The sequence below is a fragment of the Gekko japonicus genome, unplaced genomic scaffold (assembly GCF_001447785.1).
Source record: "Gekko japonicus isolate JY-2015 unplaced genomic scaffold, Gekko_japonicus_V1.1 scaffold553, whole genome shotgun sequence".
In the NCBI taxonomy this organism is placed as follows: Eukaryota; Metazoa; Chordata; class Lepidosauria; order Squamata; family Gekkonidae; genus Gekko; species Gekko japonicus.
The window spans coordinates 802,511-820,914 of record NW_015172568.1 but is presented as its reverse complement, the minus strand read 5'-3'; the positions used below and the strand labels follow the sequence as shown (position 1 = coordinate 820,914).

Here is an 18,404-nt window from a genome sequence, read left to right as displayed (position 1 = left end):
TAGCTTTAAGAAATGAATGCCCTCAGTGGCTGTTGTTAGGCAACCGCAGTAGTAATGCAAACCTTCATGCTCTGACTTTTCTCAGAAAAGGTTGGGGGGAGAGGGGCAGGGTCCCTTCCAGGGCTGTTTTGGCCTCTGAGGGAAGACTTGTTGGGGCCAGGCCTGGCAGCAACCATTGGGCGACTTGCTACTACCTGACTTGCATGACTCACCCAGGCCAGTGTGGTTGTTACTGTTCAAGAGCAGCTACCTGACAAAAGCCAGTATGGTGTAGGGGTTAGAGATTTAGACTAGGATCTGGGAGACTTCTGACTGTGCAATGGAAGCTCAGTGGATGACCTTGGGACAGTCACACATCCTCAGCCTAACCTACTTCACAGGTAGATCAAGATAGGTAGCCATGTTAGTCTGTCTGTAGCAGCAGAAAAGAGCAAGAGTCCAGTAGCACCTTAAAGACTAACAAAATTTGATTCTGGGTATGAGCTTTCTGAAGAAATGAGCAATGACCCATGACAGCTCATACCCTGCGACAGACTATTGAGGCAGACTCAGCACGGTTTCTGTAAGGGAAGATCTTGTCTCACTAACCTGTTAGTGTTCTTTGAGGGGGTGAACAAACATGTGGACAAGGGGGATCCAATAGATATTATTTACCTTGACTTCCAGAAAGCTTTTGATAAAGTTCCTCATCAAAGGCTCCTAAGTAAGCTCAAAAATCATGGGATAGAAGGACAAGTCCTTTTATGGATCAAAAACTGGCTAGTTCATAGAAAACAGAGAGTGAGTGTAGGTGGGAAATTTTCTCAGTGGAGGGTGGTAAGCAGTGGGGTACCGCAGGGATCAGTACTTGGTCCACTGCTTTTTAACTTGTTCATTAATGATTTGGAGATGGGAGTAAGCAGTGAAGTGGCTAAATTTGCGGATGATACAAAGTTGTTCAGGGTGGTGAAAACCAGTGAGGATTGTGAGGCACTCCAAGGGGATCTGTCAAGGATGGGCGAGTGGGCGTCAACATGGCAAATGGGGTTCAATGTGGCCAAGTGCAAGGTGATGCACATTGGAGCCAAAAATCCTAAATATAAATACACATTGATGGGGTCTGAACTGGCAGAGACTGAGCAAGAGAGAGATCTTGGAGTTGTAGTGGATAACTCACTGAAAATGTCGAGACAGTGTGTGACTGCAATAAAGAAGGCCAATGCTATGCTGGGGATTATTAGGAAGGGTATTGAAAACAGATCAGCCAATATAATAATGCCCCTATATAAATCAATGGTGAGACCTCATTTGGAATACTGTGTGCAGTTCTGGGCACCACACCTTAAAAAGGATATTATAGCTTTGGAAAAAGTGCAGAAAAGGGCAACTCGAATGATAAAAGGGTTGGAACACTTTCCCTATGAGGAAAGGTTAAAGCGCTTAGGGCTCTTTAGCTTGGAGAAAAGACGACTGAGGGGTGACATGATCGAGGTTTATAAGATTATGCATGGGAAAGAGCAGGTAAAGAAAGAGGTACTTTTCTCCCTTTCTCACAATACAAGAACTCGTGGGCACTCCATGAAACTGCAGAGCGGTCGGGTTAGAACGGATAAAAGGAAGTACTTCTTCACCCAAAGAGTGATTAACACATGGAATTCACTGCCACCCCACTGGTGGACCTCCTGATGGCACTGGTATTTCTGGCCACTGTGTGACACAGAGTGTTGGACTGGATGGGCCTTTGGCCTGATCCAACATTGGCGTCTCTTATGTTCTTATGTTCTTATGTTAAATTTAGTTAGTCTTTAAGGTGCTGCTGGACTTTTGCTCTTTTCTAGTGCTACCTCACAGGATGGTTGTGAAGGTAAAATGGATGAGAATGATGTAAGATGCTTTTCATTCCCATTGAGTAACCGATATAGATGCAATATTTTCTTATCAAACCTAAATGCTTTAAGGATATCAAATGCATAATTTCTAGTTTTGTTAAGATATCAGTTTGTATAATTTGGTGCATGTAAGTGCCTTAGTTTTATTCAAACAAGATTCGCAGTATGCCCAGTACTGGAGAGAACATACTGCAGTTTTGCCATCTGAGAAGCAGGGGGGAAAAATAAAAATTGAAAATGAGAACATAAGAGCCTTGCTGGATCAGACCAGTGGTCCATCTAGTCCAACATCCTGTCTCACGCAGTGGCAAAACTGTTCCTCTAGAGGTCTGGCAATAGAAATCATGATTAATTTGGAAGTGGTCATTAGTATCTGGCTATCACCATATTTGGATATTGAGTTAAACTTAACTGCATTGACAGTGCTGACCTTTTCAGTAGTAGGCTGCCATCTCTGTGCTGGCAACCTCTGGGAGCTTTTGCAGGTGGATCATGGGAAGGGGGAGCGTTGCTGACATGGCAATGATGCTTCTGGGTGATTACCTGGAAATGGCATTGCCCTGTTAGCAATACTCTAGGAATCCCCTCAACCTGTATGGGAAAGACCATAGAGACGGGGGGAAATTCCTAGAGAACCATGGATGCAGCAAGCAGAAGTGACATCGTCATTTCCCTCCCTCCCCCATTTTCTCTCAACATTAACTTGCCCGAGAGCAGATTGGAGTGGAAGATTGCCCGCCATGGGTAGCCTGATTTCTTAGTCTGGTGTCATCCAATGATCCCTCTAAGCTGTGGAGTCTTGTGAACAAAAATTCTACTTTGTGAGCTACTGGCATTAAAGTTGTGAGCCAGCGATTTGGCTACTGCATAAATTAGTTTGCTCTGGAGCCATCCTTCCTGAGCAAAGACAAAAATAAGTGAGCCGGAGGCTAAAAAACTGTGAGCTAGCTCACACTAACTCAGCTGGTGTCGTCATATGCTTTGTGTCATTAATTGTGGAGAAAATTAGTCACATGAAAATATGCTGCCTGTGCCTACAGTATATTTTGGAATTAACATTCTCTAATTTTGTGGCTGTATCTATAATTATATGCTTCTGTATGTAACTCTGCCATACAATAAATAAATAAAAATAGTAGCTATGTTGGTCCATAGCAATATCCCAAAACAGATAAACCCATCTGTTTTTATATTTTAATCTGAATGGAATCCATTTTGCTACTTCGTCACAGTAAGCTGAGGGCACAGCTTAATAGCAACTAGCCACCCACTGTTCCATTGGTAATCAATAATGCATTTTGCATAGGCTGCAGAGAGAGAGAGAGGTTTCACAACCATGGCCTTGAGTTCTGCTCTCTGCCTTCCATTTGAACATCTACCCTGAAAGAGTTCTGAAGAACTTGAAAGCTTGTACAATGAGTTGTGTTTTCTTTTGGTTGGTCTTAATAAAAGGTATTTTTACATGGCTTCTGTTCTTGTAGATTTGTAGTGTTACTTGGCAATATTAACACTACATAGTTTTTAGGAAGCATTTTGAACACCTTGTACGTTTAATTCCTCCTAAAAGAGAAAGTATTCCAATTTTTACAATATTCCCCAGAATTTCACTTTTAATTTTGCAAATTTCGGCCATTTACACAGGTACATAATTACTGTATCTTTTTGTGTGAGTGTGTGCATGCCTGGAAGTCATGGTTGACTTCTGGCAACCCCTAGTGGGGCTTGGATGTTTCAGAGAGGTGGCTTGCTATTGCCTACCTCTGCATCCCGGGCCTGGTATTCCTTTGAGGTCTCCCATTCAAATACTTGCCAGGGTCAGTGCTGCTTAGCTTCTGAGATCTGACATCTCTGTATTTCTTGATGTGGAACAGTGTATGTGTGTAAGGGGTGCAAGTAGGGATGCCAGTCCCCAAAGGGGGGCAGGGAATCCCCCGATTTGGCGGGCTCCTGCCTGCCACCGGCCAGGGGAAGCCCAGCCCCAAGCCTCACCCCCAACGGCAGCCACCCCTTTCCCTCCCCTCTTGCTGGAGGGCCCTTTAAATCTTCCAAGAGGGGAGGGAGGGGGCGGCTTCATGCCTGCACCCTTTAAATACTTTTGGCAAGAAGCGGGGTGTGTGGGGGAAGATGCTTGAATTCCATGTGCTGAATTCACTTTTTGGACTGCGGGCCCACACGGCTCCTGCTTCTTGCCAAAAGCATTTAAAGGGTCCCCGTTGGCGGGGGGGGGGGGACACCCGAACTCCAAGCAGCGAATTTGCTGTTTGGGTGCTGATTCCTAAGCGTGATGATGTCACTTATGAGTGGTGACATCATCACATTGGGGACGTCCCATTCCCCTCCAGAAATGCCCCCTCAAAGTCCCCCATGGGGGACTAGGAAGGACCTGGCAACCCGAGGTACAAGTGTTTGACACTAAGCCATTAGTTCTTCTTCTATTAGACATTTAAAAACAGAAGTTGTTCCTGAAACTTTGATAAGTTATCTTTTCTTTGACAGAAGATTCAGACAGGCATTATGCAGCTAGAGAGCCACAGTGCCTTCTAGGGACCCCCTAAATTTAGTAAGGCACAATCTAGATATACTGAGATTAGAGAGACTTTTAAACCAAGCAGGTTTAAGCATTGGCACTTCTGATATCACCCATCAGAATTCTGCAGCCTGCTTAAAACCCTCAGGTTCTTATCCCTGAAGATGAGTCTGGAATCTCTGTGGAGAATAACAAGGGATTACAATGGACTGCTAAGGCTCCTAGGGTTTGCCTTTGAGGTCTGATAAAGACAGTCACCTGTGGTGGCTGTAACAACCCTCACAGTGTTCAGAATGAGATATGTATAACAAATGTACAGTTTAAATTTATTTCAATTCTGTGTCTGTGGGGGGGAGGTTCTTGTAAAAATGGCAGTCTGTGAATCTTTTAGTGCAATTTTAGAAACATTTTCAACAAAGAAACTGTTATGGTATTTTGCAGTTCTGTAATAAACACTGAATGACTGTCTTTGCACTCCTTTCGTTCATTTGTTTTTTAAAAAATCCTATCAACAAATTGTAATACAAAACAGTCAAAATTCATACCACTTTTTTTGCTTTTCTGTGCAATGTATTCTGTGAATGGTATTTGGAAGTAGTACAACTCTTGGGTAAATATATTCTCTCATATGAAATGTGGTATAATGTGTTTCTTTTACAAATGCAATTAAAAAAATCATCTTTGCTGGTAGATTTGACAGAGCTTATATGTGTACATATTTAAATTGTCGCATGCCTAAGTACCGTAAGTAGCCTGAATCCTGTCATCACTGCTTTAAGAAGAGCAGTTTGTTTGACCTCTAGTGTCTGAACTGTGGAACTGCATCCTATTGCTGCAACATTTTGTATTTCAGAAAAACCCGTCTCCCCCAAATCAGGAACGCTGAAGAGTCCTCCAAAAGGATTTGATACATCTGCTATTAGCAAAAGCTATTACAATGTGGTGAGTGATCTTTTCTCTGACTCAGACATCCATTTATGTTCTTCCAAGAATTTGTGTTACCAAAAAATGGAGTAATTATTTTTGCAATGTGTAGTCATATACCTATGATCTTAACATATGACCTTAAACCAGGCATGCACAACTAATAATTTGCCAAGCTGCATATAGCCTTCCAGTGACACCAGGTGCCACTTCTGTTTCTCACCTGTGTGCATTTCACATGCAGTGTGCTTTACTTACCTGGCTTGTAGCATGCTGTAGTTGGTATGAGATGGATTAGCCGCATAGGTATGTGGATGCACTGATATGTGAAAGTTATTGCAGTAGGATGGATATTTGGTCTCATTGTATCTTGGCTTTGGTTCTGACTTGCCCTTAGGTTCAGTATTGAGGGCCAGTTCTGCTGAGCTTTTCTTTTCTTTTTATTGCAAATTCTTCAAAGCTGAGGAAATGTTTGGATTTGTTGGATTGATCCTTTGTGCTGGACGTTTTCTGCAATCCAAAATCTTGTGTATTGTAGCAGTGGGAGCTGGGGAAATTAGCTTGGAATAGCGCACCAGTTTAGTACAGATTTTGAAAGGTCTTTCTCACAGGATGCCTGCTAATAGGACCTTGAGGTTGTTGGTTAAAAGTGGGTGGATGTGAACAAGATGCAAATTAACAAGGATAAGTGCTGGGTAACAAAAATGAGGAACATGCATATTGGATGGGGGATTTACTTCTGGGTAGCAGCGTCTGTGAACAGGTTCTTGGGGTATGGGTGGACTGCAAGTGAAATATGAGCAGCCAGTGTGATGCAGTGACAAAAAAGGCTAATACGATCTTGGGGTATATCAATGGAGACATAAGAGCCAAATCGCAAGATGTCATAGTCCTGCTGTACACTGCATTGGACAGGCTGCACCTGGAGTATTGTGTGCAGTTCTGGAGGCCTCACTTGAAAAAGGATGTGGACAGAATGGAGCGGGTGCAGAGGAGAGCGACGAAGATGATCAGGGGCCTGGAGACCAAGCCCTATGAGGAAAGGCTGAGGGACTTGGGAATGTTCAGTCTGGAAAAGAGGAGGTTGAGGGGGGACATGATTGCTCTCTTTAAGTATTGGAAGGACTGTCACTTAGAGGAGGGCAGGGAGCTGTTCCTGTTGGCAGCAGAGGCCATGACTCACAATAATGGATTTAAATTAAGGGCGGAAAGGTACCAGCTGGATATTGGGGAAAACTTTTTTACAGTAAGAGTTGTTCATCGATGGAATCAGCTGCCTAGGGAGGTGGTGAGCTCTCCCTCACTGGCAGTCTTTAAGCAGCGGCTGGACAAACACTTGCCAGGGATGCTCTAGGCTGATCCTACTTTGAGCAGGGGGTTGGACTAGATGGCCTGTATGGCTCCTTCCAACTCTGTGGTTCTATCTGAATGTTTATGTGTTTGAAGGCTGGTTAGACATTCCTGTTCATGGCCTTAGGCCACAAGGGGGGGATGAATATTTGTTAGGCCTTCATTGTATGTGAACGGTCAGAGGTAGATCTGACTTAGCTGCTGAGGCCTAGATAGCTTTTGGGAGGTTTCCCACTTCCACATGTCACTTCCTGGCTGATATATATATAGAAGGAGCAGTACAGTCTTAAGCTCTTCCTTTCCACTTAGGCCAAGGCGATCGTGCTAAATGAAAAGTCGACACTCTCTACAATTGCCTTCTCACAGAAGCCCATTGTGTGGTGCCTCCCCCATGTGCATACGCACACACCGGACCCCTTGTTTTGCTTTCAGCGTAATCACCATGGAAAGCAGACAGTGGGTGAGCTCACTTTCACCACTGTGGAAGGTCAACATCGCTTCTCTCAAATATATGATCTGGGCTTCAGGCTTGTGTTTGAGAGTCTTTTGGCAAGTTTTTCTTCACACGGGTAGGGGTAGAAGTATAGGCCCAAATAAAAAGGGGGTTATCCCGAATGAATCAAGAAGCAGGTTGATTGAGCCACTAGGGAAACATGTGTTGAAGTCTCAAAAAGACATCTACCTAGTATTTTGTTCTCCCGAGGCCCCCCTCCAAGGTTCTTAGGGCAGTATACATTGTTTTCCTCTTCCATGATGAAATACAGTTCAGACTATGGATCAGGGCTTAAATTATAAAAAAGCTGCTCGTGCCACAATCACCTGGCATTTTGGTCCTTGGAAAAAGCGGAGGGCTGTGGACCTCAAGGCTTTGCAAGGCATTTCAGTGTGAATTCCATGTGAATCTGAGCAGAATGTCTTTCAAAGAAATCCTCCTTTATGGTTCTTGGGGTTTTACCGTCTCTTTTTTTGCTTTTTTTGTTTTGGAACTTCTTAAGTTGTTTATCTCAGTAGTTTAGCTTACAGATTGCTGAAGGTTTGAGTATAAACGGGCTCATGGTAAAGAACTCCTGTAAGGAATGAAGTACCTGTGTTTACTTGCAACTGTTCTGGATCGGTGTTCATATCTTGAGCCCTCAAATGCGAAGTCTGAATTGTATCTCATCACTGTTTACCTTTGCCCATTACATTTTAAAAATGTTAAATATAATTGGCGTGTTGCGGCTTGGCTCCAGGGGCCTGTTTCCTGAGGTATGTTAAAGCCAAGGGCAGGAGTGGTCTTGAGGTCTCTATGGCTCCAAGGGGTAATATCAGCAGGGAACTTTGCTCAGGGACAGGGCTGATCGGCCATGGCTGTACACACTTTCAAAACCCAACATGTGTGTGTGTGTGTGGGGGTAACAAACACACCAGAACTTACAGGGTTACTCGGGCAGGGTTTTCCAAAGTACCAGGGCTGGAGGAAGAGGAACCAAACTGAGCTACCCAATCCAGACACTCAGACACAGCTTTTTTTTCTTTTTCTTATTTTTGCTTTTTTATGTGTGTGTACCTGGAAGTCATGGCAACCTCTGGTGACTGACCCTTACTGGGGGGGGGGGATGGAGGATATTCAGAGAAGTGGCTGAATAAAGCCTGCCCCTGCCTCCTGGCTCTGATATTCCAAGGAGGTCTCCCATCCAAGCACTTGCCAGAGTCGACCCTGCTTAGTTTCCGAGATTGGGCTTGCCTGGGCTATCCAGGTCAGGGCCTCAAAGACAGCTTTTCAGTGCTGAGTGGCTGTGTGGTCATAGGATGGGGTGACTGTCATGACTCTTCCTTACTGCTCTATAACTCTGTTTCCATCCGAAAATCACTCCTGGCAGTTGGGTGACATTATGGAGTGGTGAGGGATGTTGCTAGGGGGAGGAGCTGCAGCTGGAAGGGGAAATGTATGGAAACCCCCTCCCCTTTTCATGAGCAGAAATGCCTTTGACTAATGCAAGATGCCTTTGGATCACAGCCCGAGTTCTTTTTTTGATTTTGTTGCTTGTTTGTCGTACTGTTGTTGCTGTTACACAAAAAACACAAAAATAGAAAAATCTCTTGTCATGATTTTAAAAGAGTAGCTTCTGAACAAGTGGACAGTTGTGACAAAATAGACACTGTGCATCTTATGGGAAAATCACACATCCCCCTCCCTCCGTATGATTATTTTTTAAAAAATGGGTGAGATCACGGTTGGTTTTTCCTTTCACCTGACATCATAAGATTCCCATTAGGTGGGTCATTTTTAAAAATTGGCCTGTAGTCAGAGCTTTTGCTTTAGGGAGATAACTGGGTGTTTTGTGAGTGAGCGGTTAGATATCCTTGTCATCCCGTTTCCCCCCCCCCCCCCATTCCTTGTGACGGAGGGTTGGTTCTTAGTGGATGAATTCAGCGCTTTATACTTCTCCCTTGTGCTGCGTACTGTAAACCGCATTTGGTGCCTAGTTCTGTCAAATGTGACGGAGGTTTGGAATAAGCCCTTTGACACCTCTTGGGTTCATGCAGCAGCCAGAACATGCAGAGAGCAGGGAAGAGGAGAAAGGTGATTATTAGAGCGGAAAAGCAGGATGATGAGGTTAGGAATTGTGAAGCATTGCAGTCTGAAAACGCAGCAGTTACTGTATTTTTCTGTAATCTCTGTGTTACTGTATTTTTTTTTTTATAAGCATGATGCGGTCTTCACAGCCTTCCCTGCATCTCTGCATGGCATGTTTATCTTGCAGCATATCTGAAGACAGTGGAAATGCAAGAATTACGGCAGTTTAAAACCTTCTAAGTACAATCAGTGTATGTAAATCTTTAAGTTCAGAATAGCCTGTTCTGCAACAAGTGAATATATATGTAAGAAGTGTCAGATAGTCAGAGTTTGAATCCTAGGGGCTTAGTTTGCAGCAAGCCCAAACTGTAGCATAACAAACAAACAAGTAAATAAATAAAAGCCGATGGCCATTTTAAAATGGTATAAAATTGTTTACGTTTATACAATGTTTGTATAAAATTGTTTAGGTTTATACAATGTTTGTTTCTTTTTTAGTAAGTGTTGAATACAAATGTGTTCTTAGTTTTGACGGTCTTATTTTTATGTAGGGTTATTCCAGCGAAAGGTCTTTCTTCTAGGTGTTACGTGAGACAATATAGTTGTCAGGGTCCCCCCCCTCCCCCCCCCCCCCCCCGCATTTGGAACATGAAAATGACTCTTGATGGCTTGTTTTGAAATGACGCAACCCCAATGGACACTTCCTGTGTAGTTCTGCCAGTGTGATAAGCCTAATACCTACATGTCTTACAAAGAGATACTGTCTGGGGTCCCTGTTTTTGTCCTCTTACCTTCTTTACAAGCCCCCTGCCCCCATATTTGGCTTCATATTGCAGCACACAGCAATTGGTTGTTTTCTTGTATGTAGACCGTCTGCTTGTAGTAGTCGACTGATGTTTCATCATCTTTACTTTGCAAGGTAAGATTTGTTAATTTTTCTGCATATGGGTATGCTTGTGCAGTATTGTTCTTTGTAACTGGCTAATTATTAGCTTGGTTGCATTGTGACATGTTGTCCTTCCTAGAGCTTTTTGTAGAATGGAGACATTTTAATCTTTGGGGCAGGAGTCAAGTTACCAACAAAAGAATGAACTCAGAAATAGTCTCCCTTTCCTCCCCTCTGCAATTGAATAGGCCCATTCAAGGGAATAAACAGGAGTTCAGCAATGCTAATGAAAGAAGCAGTGAATTCTCCCATTTTTAATAGTTCAGCATACCACTTGTTTCATCAAGTTTTCATATAGACATGAATAACTTGCCTATCCCAAACACACTATGAACTGCATGTAGCCAGTTTAGTATCTCCAAAAAAAACTACCAATGCTTGGAGTGAAATTGCATTCGTACTAGAGTTCTTAAAGCAACTAAGACTTCTGTTTTGAAAGGAGTAAAAGCCCTGTGCATAAACTTGTAAAAACATACAGTTTTCTGCAAGCATAACTGTAGCTAATAAAGTTTCTGCTGTGCAATGGGGAAATCCCTGTTCCCCGGCATTTTGTTGTATGGGTGGCTGGACTTGTTCTTTGCCAAAGTAGCTCTTTTCTAAACTTTGTGAAGATAAGGCAATATAGGCCCCGGTCACACAGGCTGGATATCGCGGGGGGGGGCGTGGCTAATTGCCCCGGCGCAGTTTGATGCGCTATTACAAGATCAGACGCGCTGGTGGGTAAACGAGGGACCGGAGGGGAATGCCGCGCGCCAGTGCGATCACACCACGGGCGTTTGGAGGCAGCCCGTGGCAAACGTTTACTAGTACCTTGGAGGTACTAGTTTTTTAGGGCACATTGTCGGCGGTAAGCCATGGGTGCGCTCCACTTCCCAGATGTCGGTCGGGGTGTGATCGCGCCTGGATAATCCGCCCACCATCCGTGCCTCTCCCATGGCAACTTTGCCGTGTGACCGGGGCCATAGAAATCTTTATGTGACAGAGGTTTGAAAGAGTGCTGAAGGAGGGCAGGGAAGCTACAAAGAGGACTTTACGGTGGGAAATCCTGGAAATTTCCTGTGTCTGAATGCTGGTTCTCAGGGGTGGCATCAGAGGACGTATGCCCAAGAGAGGCAACAAAGGATACCATTTCACAGGTAATTCACAAACCCAGGGCGGTCACTAAATAGCCCTTAAAAGTGAGATTGCTCATTTAATAACAGAAATATGCAAGTTGGTCTGGAAATTGAACTTTTTACCACAGGATTGGAGACTAGCCAATGTAACATGTAATTTTTAAAAGGAATCCAGTGGGAGTTTGAGAAATCTTAGACCTAATCTGTTAAATTGGTAGAAGTTTTTTTTAAAGCTAAACATTTTTAAACAAACATTTAAAGAACAAGACTTGCCAAAGATGAGTTAGCATAGTCTTTGCAAAGGCAAGTCTTGCCTTGCCAACCTTCATGAGGACCTTTGAGAGTGTCAGCACGTATTTAGATAGTAGCTGAGCCCCATTGATTTTACACACTTGGATTTCCAAAAAATATATATGTTTTTTGAGAAGTTTCCCAAGTCAGTTTAGTAATTGTGGAATAAGAGACGAGTCCTCTTGTGGATCAGTTCCTAATGGGGAGGAAGAAATGAGTTATTCTTCCAGTGGAGGGAAGTAGGGTCCCCCTAAGGATCTATATTATGTTCACTGCAGTTTGTAAGCCCTATAGAATTAGTGCTATGATGACTACGGAGGTAGTCAAGTTTGCCTTGACATCAACTTATGTGTGGTGAAATCCTGTGAAGACCTCACAGACCCCCAAAGGATGTCTCCAGAGGATGAATGGGTAACAAAATCAGAAATCTAATTTAAACGCAAGTAGATGGAAATCTGTGTATGGTAGGAGGGAATAGTCAAATACCTTAAGTACTCTTATTGGGTCTGAATTAATTCTGACTATCCATGAAGGAAATTTTGGGCAGCAGACTGGAAAAACCCTCCTCCTCCTCCTCCTCCTCCTCCTCCTCCTCCTCCTAGGGGAGGGGAAGGGAAAGGAGTTTGTAAGCTGCTCTGAGACACCTTTGGATAGTGAAGGGCGGGGTATAAATCCAATCGCTTCCTCTTCCCCTCCTCCTCCTCCTCCTCCTCCTCCTCATGCCTTTGTGGCACAACTGTGCGTGAGTCTGTTTGACCCAAGTCCAAAAGTATTTTGTGGAACTGGAGGACACAAAGAAAAGGACAGCCAGAAAATACCATCCCGCTGAGAAAAGGCTATCGTGCTTGTGACTTTTTAATTTAGGGTACAAGAATGACTAAGTTGAAGGGCTGGAAAGAAGTTTATAAAATTACGTATCTCATGGAGAAAGTGATGTTCAGCACTGGTTCTTCTCTGCAGCAGCATGTGTTTTGCTGCTTATGGATTGCTGGTATGCCTCTCCCTCAGCCCCTTCATCTAGGCATTAACTTTCATGGTTCTAACCTGAGGTGGCGTCTCTGCCCAGGTAACTGGTACACCAGCCGACAGGACATAAGAGGGTCTGCAGATCAGCAGACAGCAGACAGTTTAAAGAATCCCATGGCCCAGAACACTGGATTCTTTTTTTTTTTGCCAGTGCTGCATGATTGGGTGGAAGCCCTCTGCAGCAGTAGTCTGTCCTTCATATCTACTGTGTGCGGAGGGTTTATTTGAAAGCGAGAAAGCTGATACCACTTTCACACCCTTGATGTTAGGCAGTGATGACTTCCAGGAAGCAATGACACAGCATCAAGTGGTGACTTGTATTGCAAATCAAAGACCGCAAATAGAACTTTCGTTGCTTCGGGTGGAGTCAGCTGACACGTTCAGCTGGAACAATCTGGTGGTGGGAAATTGAGGAGTGTGTGAACCAGTCCCTATGCTTTGTGTTATGTAAAAATCCCCAGAAAGCTGGAAGGAACTCGATGAGTCATTTGAACTTGGATTTGTGTGCTTTTGTGTGTGCATTTATATCTGTGTACATTAGAAGAAGTAGCGTTACATGTACCGAGAATTCATATGATTCTTTAAATCACTGGGCCCTACCATTGGTGACCCAGGGGGTACAAATGGTCTATGCAGCAGGGGTTTGTAGTGTGTCTGGATACAGCAGAAATCTGTATTTTATGTACTGACTGTGAGCCGCCCTGAGCCTGCATTGCGTGGAGGGCGGGGTACAAATGTGATAAATAAATAAATAAATCTCTTTGGCCTGGCTGTGGCACATTGAATCAGTCCCATGCTTCTGCCTGCCTCTCCTGTGCCATGCTGTTCTGTACACACTGGCATAATTATACCAAGGCATGTGTGGAGGAAACTGGTATAGTATGGTACTGCCTCATACTTTTGACTTGTATATTTGCCAACATGATTAGCTAGTGCTAATCAAGGCACTTTAAGAAAGACCTTTGTACAATACCATTTTTTAAACCATTTCTCACAACTTCATCACATTACTTACTCTGACTTAATTTTAAGTTCCTTAATTGTAACGTCCTACAGAATGGTTTGGTGTTTCCCATTTCCTATCCAGCTTGCATCTAGACTCTTTTGAGAGGTAAAGAAATGTTTCAGAGTCCAGTTGTGTTTGGCGTCTTTTTTTGCTTTTGAGCTTTAAAACCAAGTTTTCGTGTGTTACAGGTGCTACAAAATATTTTAGAAACAGAAAATGAATACGCTAAAGAACTACAGACCATGCTTTCTAACTACCTGAGGCCTTTACAAGCCAGTGAGAAGTAAGTCTTTGGCGTCTGCATCTAAAACATCTCGAGCAGAAGGTGCCAGAGAAGACCTTCCTCTTCCTGGGACCACAGAGGAGATGCTGCCATTCACTGTCAATACTAATAGTCTGACTTGGAATAAGGCAGCTTCATATATTCAGAAGTGCAGTACGTTTTTGGCAGCATTCCAGCAGGCATAATCGTTAAAGGACCTTGTCCTGTCTGTTGGCTCATTTGCAGCATTGCAGGAGCGACAACACATGGTAAATCAAATTTTGAGTCCAGTGGCACCTTTGGGACCAACAAAAGTTTATTCAAGGTATTAGCTTTCATATGCATGCACACTTCCTCAGATACATTGAAATGGAGGTTAACAGTTCATATGTATAGGCAGATGCCTCTACAAGGGGAACAGCAAATAAGCATACAACTTAATGAAGATGTTTTGACCAACATGGCTGCCCACCTGGGTATAACACATGGTAAATGTTATACCTACTCAGTGGAAGCTAGAGGAGGGGCTGTAACATTAAAATTGGTCCTGATGGCCTACTTAAGCAATTCCAAGATGTGTCTGAACTTCTATGACGCTGCCACCAGTGACTTTTTTAAGGGGCTTGCAAGTGAAAGAGAGTCCCTTACAATCATGAGCTTCATTGCATTAGCTCACAGCCATAGGATTTAACACTAAAAATACCAACAGAGTTATAATGCGACAATCACAATAACAATAAAAGCTCTAATATACATTACAATTTTATAAGCAATTGTTAAGGTCACAACGAAAATATGAGTTAAAATGAACAATTCACGCAATTCAGTCAGATAGTCAACAAAATAAATAGGTTTATCCATCAGCCGCGTTAACAGTGGATGGTTTGGTAAGGCCTTTATCACCCATGCAACGAACTTTGCCGTTTGCATCGTTATCCATTTACTTTTGTCAGCAAGTAATATAGTTTATCTTTATCCATGCTCTCTGGATATTTTAATAAAATATTCCTAAGGTATCTTTCACATTCTAATGCAAATCTTGGGCAGTAATAGATCCTTAATAGAAATCTGATCGCAAGTTCTGATCACTTTCTTTATATGGGATCACACTGTAACAGCCTCTTACCATCACCAATTGTAAGGTATCTAACCCTGCTTTGGTAAATGCTGTGAGAACCTGTTCGTGTTCGGTTAAAGAAAGCGAGCTGGTCCTAAACGTGTATGAACTGAAGGTGAAAGGGATAAACAGAGCACAAAAGAGGGAAGATTTCTTTACCTCTCACATAAGAAACAAGTTCCTGGCTTTAAGAAATATTACAGATTATTTTGGTTTTGTACGAGTGTTTATTCTTAACTTCCTAATTTTTCTTGGCTTCAGGTTAAATTCTACAGATACTTCATATTTAATGGGAAACCTAGAAGAAATCAGTTCCTTTCAGCAAATGCTTGTGCAGTCTTTAGAAGAATGCACCAAGTAAGTACTGCAAGACTAACTAAACAATACATGGAATTGTCTAGAGTGACCCTGATTTATCTGAAGGAATTTGTACTTTATTCACTGATGCTTGGTTTAAGTATGGTATTAATTTTTATTGGGAAAAAATTATATAAATGAAAGGAAACATATGGTTGGAGTATCAACTCCAGAAACATTAATGCAAAAATACTGTAAGGCTTACTGGATTTGACTGTGTGAACACACTAATAGTTTTATGTAATATGTTGAAGGGTATTAAAACAGATGACACTACATGAATTGTAACAGGAATATGTGTTCTTTTTCTATTTTGTTCTCATAGTCTTTTATGTATTGCTGAAATAGGGTTAAAATTGTATGGTTGGTGAATGTACAGTATAACTCTGGCCATCAGTTAGGTTTAGGCGGGTGGGAGGTGATGTTGTCTCTTCCTTCTCCTGCACAAACCATCTGCCTTCATTTTGCCTGAGCAGAATGCAAGCACTTGGGTTCAGAATCAAGAGCCATAGAGGGGTTTGAGTGCAGGGAAAGTGGTGGTGGGTGGGGGTGCGGGTGCGGATACACTCGCAGCCTGCTCATGAAACCAGCATTTCCTTCCTTCCTTCCTTCCTTCCTTCCTCCCTCCCTCCCTCCCTTCCTTCCTTCCTTCCTTCCTTCCTTCCTTCCTTCCACATTTTATTGCAGCTTCACAATCATATACAGAGTACATATATACTGTTCAATATTATCATAACTCAAATATAAAGCACAATAAAATTCAAATGTTAGCTAGTATAGGTTATTGTAAAATTGAAACCTTCATAAGAAAATTTACCTATAGCTTATATAGAACCTAATAGTGATTAACCAAGATATTCCATGCCACTAAACAACATAAGTTAACAGTAAAAAACGTTACCATAAGGAAAGGTCATTAATTTTATTAGGGATGGTTTCTTGTGAAACGAGATATTCTAGAACAGGAAACCAGACAGCCGAGAAAGTAGAAGAGGAGAGAGGATGTTCGAGTTGGTAAATATTGTCAGAGAGCTTGGCCATTATGTAGGTACTCCATAGTTTTTTATGCCAGAGGTTTAAGCCAGGAGGTTTATCCAATTTCCATCTAGTTGCTACTGCTATTCTAGCAGCTGACAGAAGAAAGGAGACAGTTCCTTTTTTATGAGGTGGGCAATCTGGATCAATGCCCCCAATTAAAAATAGCTGGTTGGGGGTGAAAGCAATAGCGGCATTAGCTCTTAATCATTACATTTGGAACCAGAAGATCCAAAAGAAGTGAGCTGCCCATGCTTCAAGCTGCCTATCATTGGGGGATCAACAGCAAGCATTGGGAAACAGTAGCGAGAATTTGTTAATAAACGTTGAAAGGAGTCATTGATTTTGGTTGTTATTAGCTGTAATATTGGTGTTGACTTCAATTTTGAGTTCAGTTACATGCTCTTAAGCCCACTATATTCAGCAGAGATAAATATGTTTACTAGATGACTCATTGCAAGACATAGTTTTTGCTAATGTAATGCAGGGAAATCAGAAATGCAAACGCTGGTGTGGTGTAGTGATTATAGCGTTGGATTAGGATCTGGGCGGCCTATGTTCAAAGCCCTTCTATGTCATGAAGCCCTCTGGGTGATGTTGGCCCAGGAAGAAAGAAAAACCAGGTGCAAGGTGAAAAGATTTATTGAAGTTTTCTAGATCCCTATGCATTTCGCTCTAGGCTTCGTCGGGGGATCTTCTGTGGAGTTTTTCAGTTTCCGCCTTGAGCAATGAAAAAACCTGAAGGTGGAAATTGAATAACTCCATAGAAGATCCCTCAATAAAGCCTACAATGAAACGCATAGGGATCTAGAAAACTTCAATAAATCTTTTCACCTTGCACCTGGCTTTTCTTTCTTCCTGCCTACCGGTGCGGCCATCATTTCTCCAGCGCTGTTGGCCCAGTCATTCTCTCTCCGTTGAACCTACCTAGCAGTGTTGCTGCAAGGATAAAATGACAGAAGGGAAAATGTTGTGTGCCACCCAGAGCACCTTGAAGGAAGGGAAGGATAAAAAATGTACTGGGTTAAATATAAAGGACTCAAATAACACAGTAAATCAATGAAAAAATACAGCAGCTCATATACAGAGTAATGCCATCCCATCACAAAATATCAAGTATACCAGGAAAACAAGTTGGACTGAAGGTTCTAATAAAACCTCTTTCGAAGCTTTGTGCCTCCCCTCGGGTTATTGTTTTAGAGTGGCCATTTTTACAGCTTTCCTACTTGCCCATCATGCCTAGACTTCGAGGCGGCCAAGGTAAAGGTCACATGTGCCTTGCTGATTTTGGAATACATTATGCATTAAGTCTCAGAAGAGTTTAGAAGTTACATCGATGTTCCTTTGTTTCAGGTTGCCTGAAGCTCAGCAGAGAGTCGGTGGTTGCTTTCTAAATCTGATGCCGCAGATGAAAAATTTATATCTTGTGTACTGTGCCAACCACCCATCAGCAGTAACTGTTCTCACAGAACACAGGTACGTCCAATCTGCATCTTGTACTGGTAAAGCACGGGGGCTCGAAGATGCAGAACACCTTGTAGCTGCCCCAGTGTGTCCTTTATATTTTCCCATCTGTTCTGTTTGGGGAAAGAAGTGTTTGCAAACAAATGCAAGGTTATTCTTAGTATTCAGATCAGTTGTTCACGTATGGCAAAAGTATCTCTCCCTTATAATAAAAGAGTTTTGGGTGCCAAAATTCTAAAATGCGCCCCGTTAGTGTATGGCCGGAAGAATTGCCACTCAGAAGACGCTGGCTGTGATGACTGGCTCCCTCAGTGAACCTGGGCTGCCATTGGCTGGGTGGCTGGGAGGGGAGGGAGCCAGTATCGCAGCCAGCGTCTTCTGAGGGCAATTCTTCTGGCCATAAACTAACCCGCCACATTCAGGACAGTGGCGAACGGAGCCGTAGGCCCCCCCGCCCGCACTCCAGGCCGGCGGACGAGGCCTGCAGCCTCCGTCTGCCGGTTCCCCCCGCCCGCTCTCCAGGCCGGCGGACGAGGCCTGCAGCCTCCGTCCGCCA

General features: G+C 43.1%; 1 protein-coding gene across 2 annotated transcripts in view; it reads left to right on the top strand.

Annotated features, from left to right (window-relative positions):
* ARHGEF7 (Rho guanine nucleotide exchange factor 7) overlaps positions 1-18,404 on the top strand; it is a 121,218-nt gene that overhangs the window by 26,190 nt on the left and 76,624 nt on the right. For both annotated transcript variants that reach the window (XM_015421338.1, XM_015421337.1), the window contains 4 exons: positions 5,249-5,337; positions 13,802-13,896; positions 15,254-15,349; positions 17,738-17,860. In XM_015421338.1, the coding sequence (XP_015276824.1) occupies positions 5,249-5,337; positions 13,802-13,896; positions 15,254-15,349; positions 17,738-17,860 (403 nt within the window). The remainder of the gene's footprint in view (positions 1-5,248; positions 5,338-13,801; positions 13,897-15,253; positions 15,350-17,737; positions 17,861-18,404) is intronic.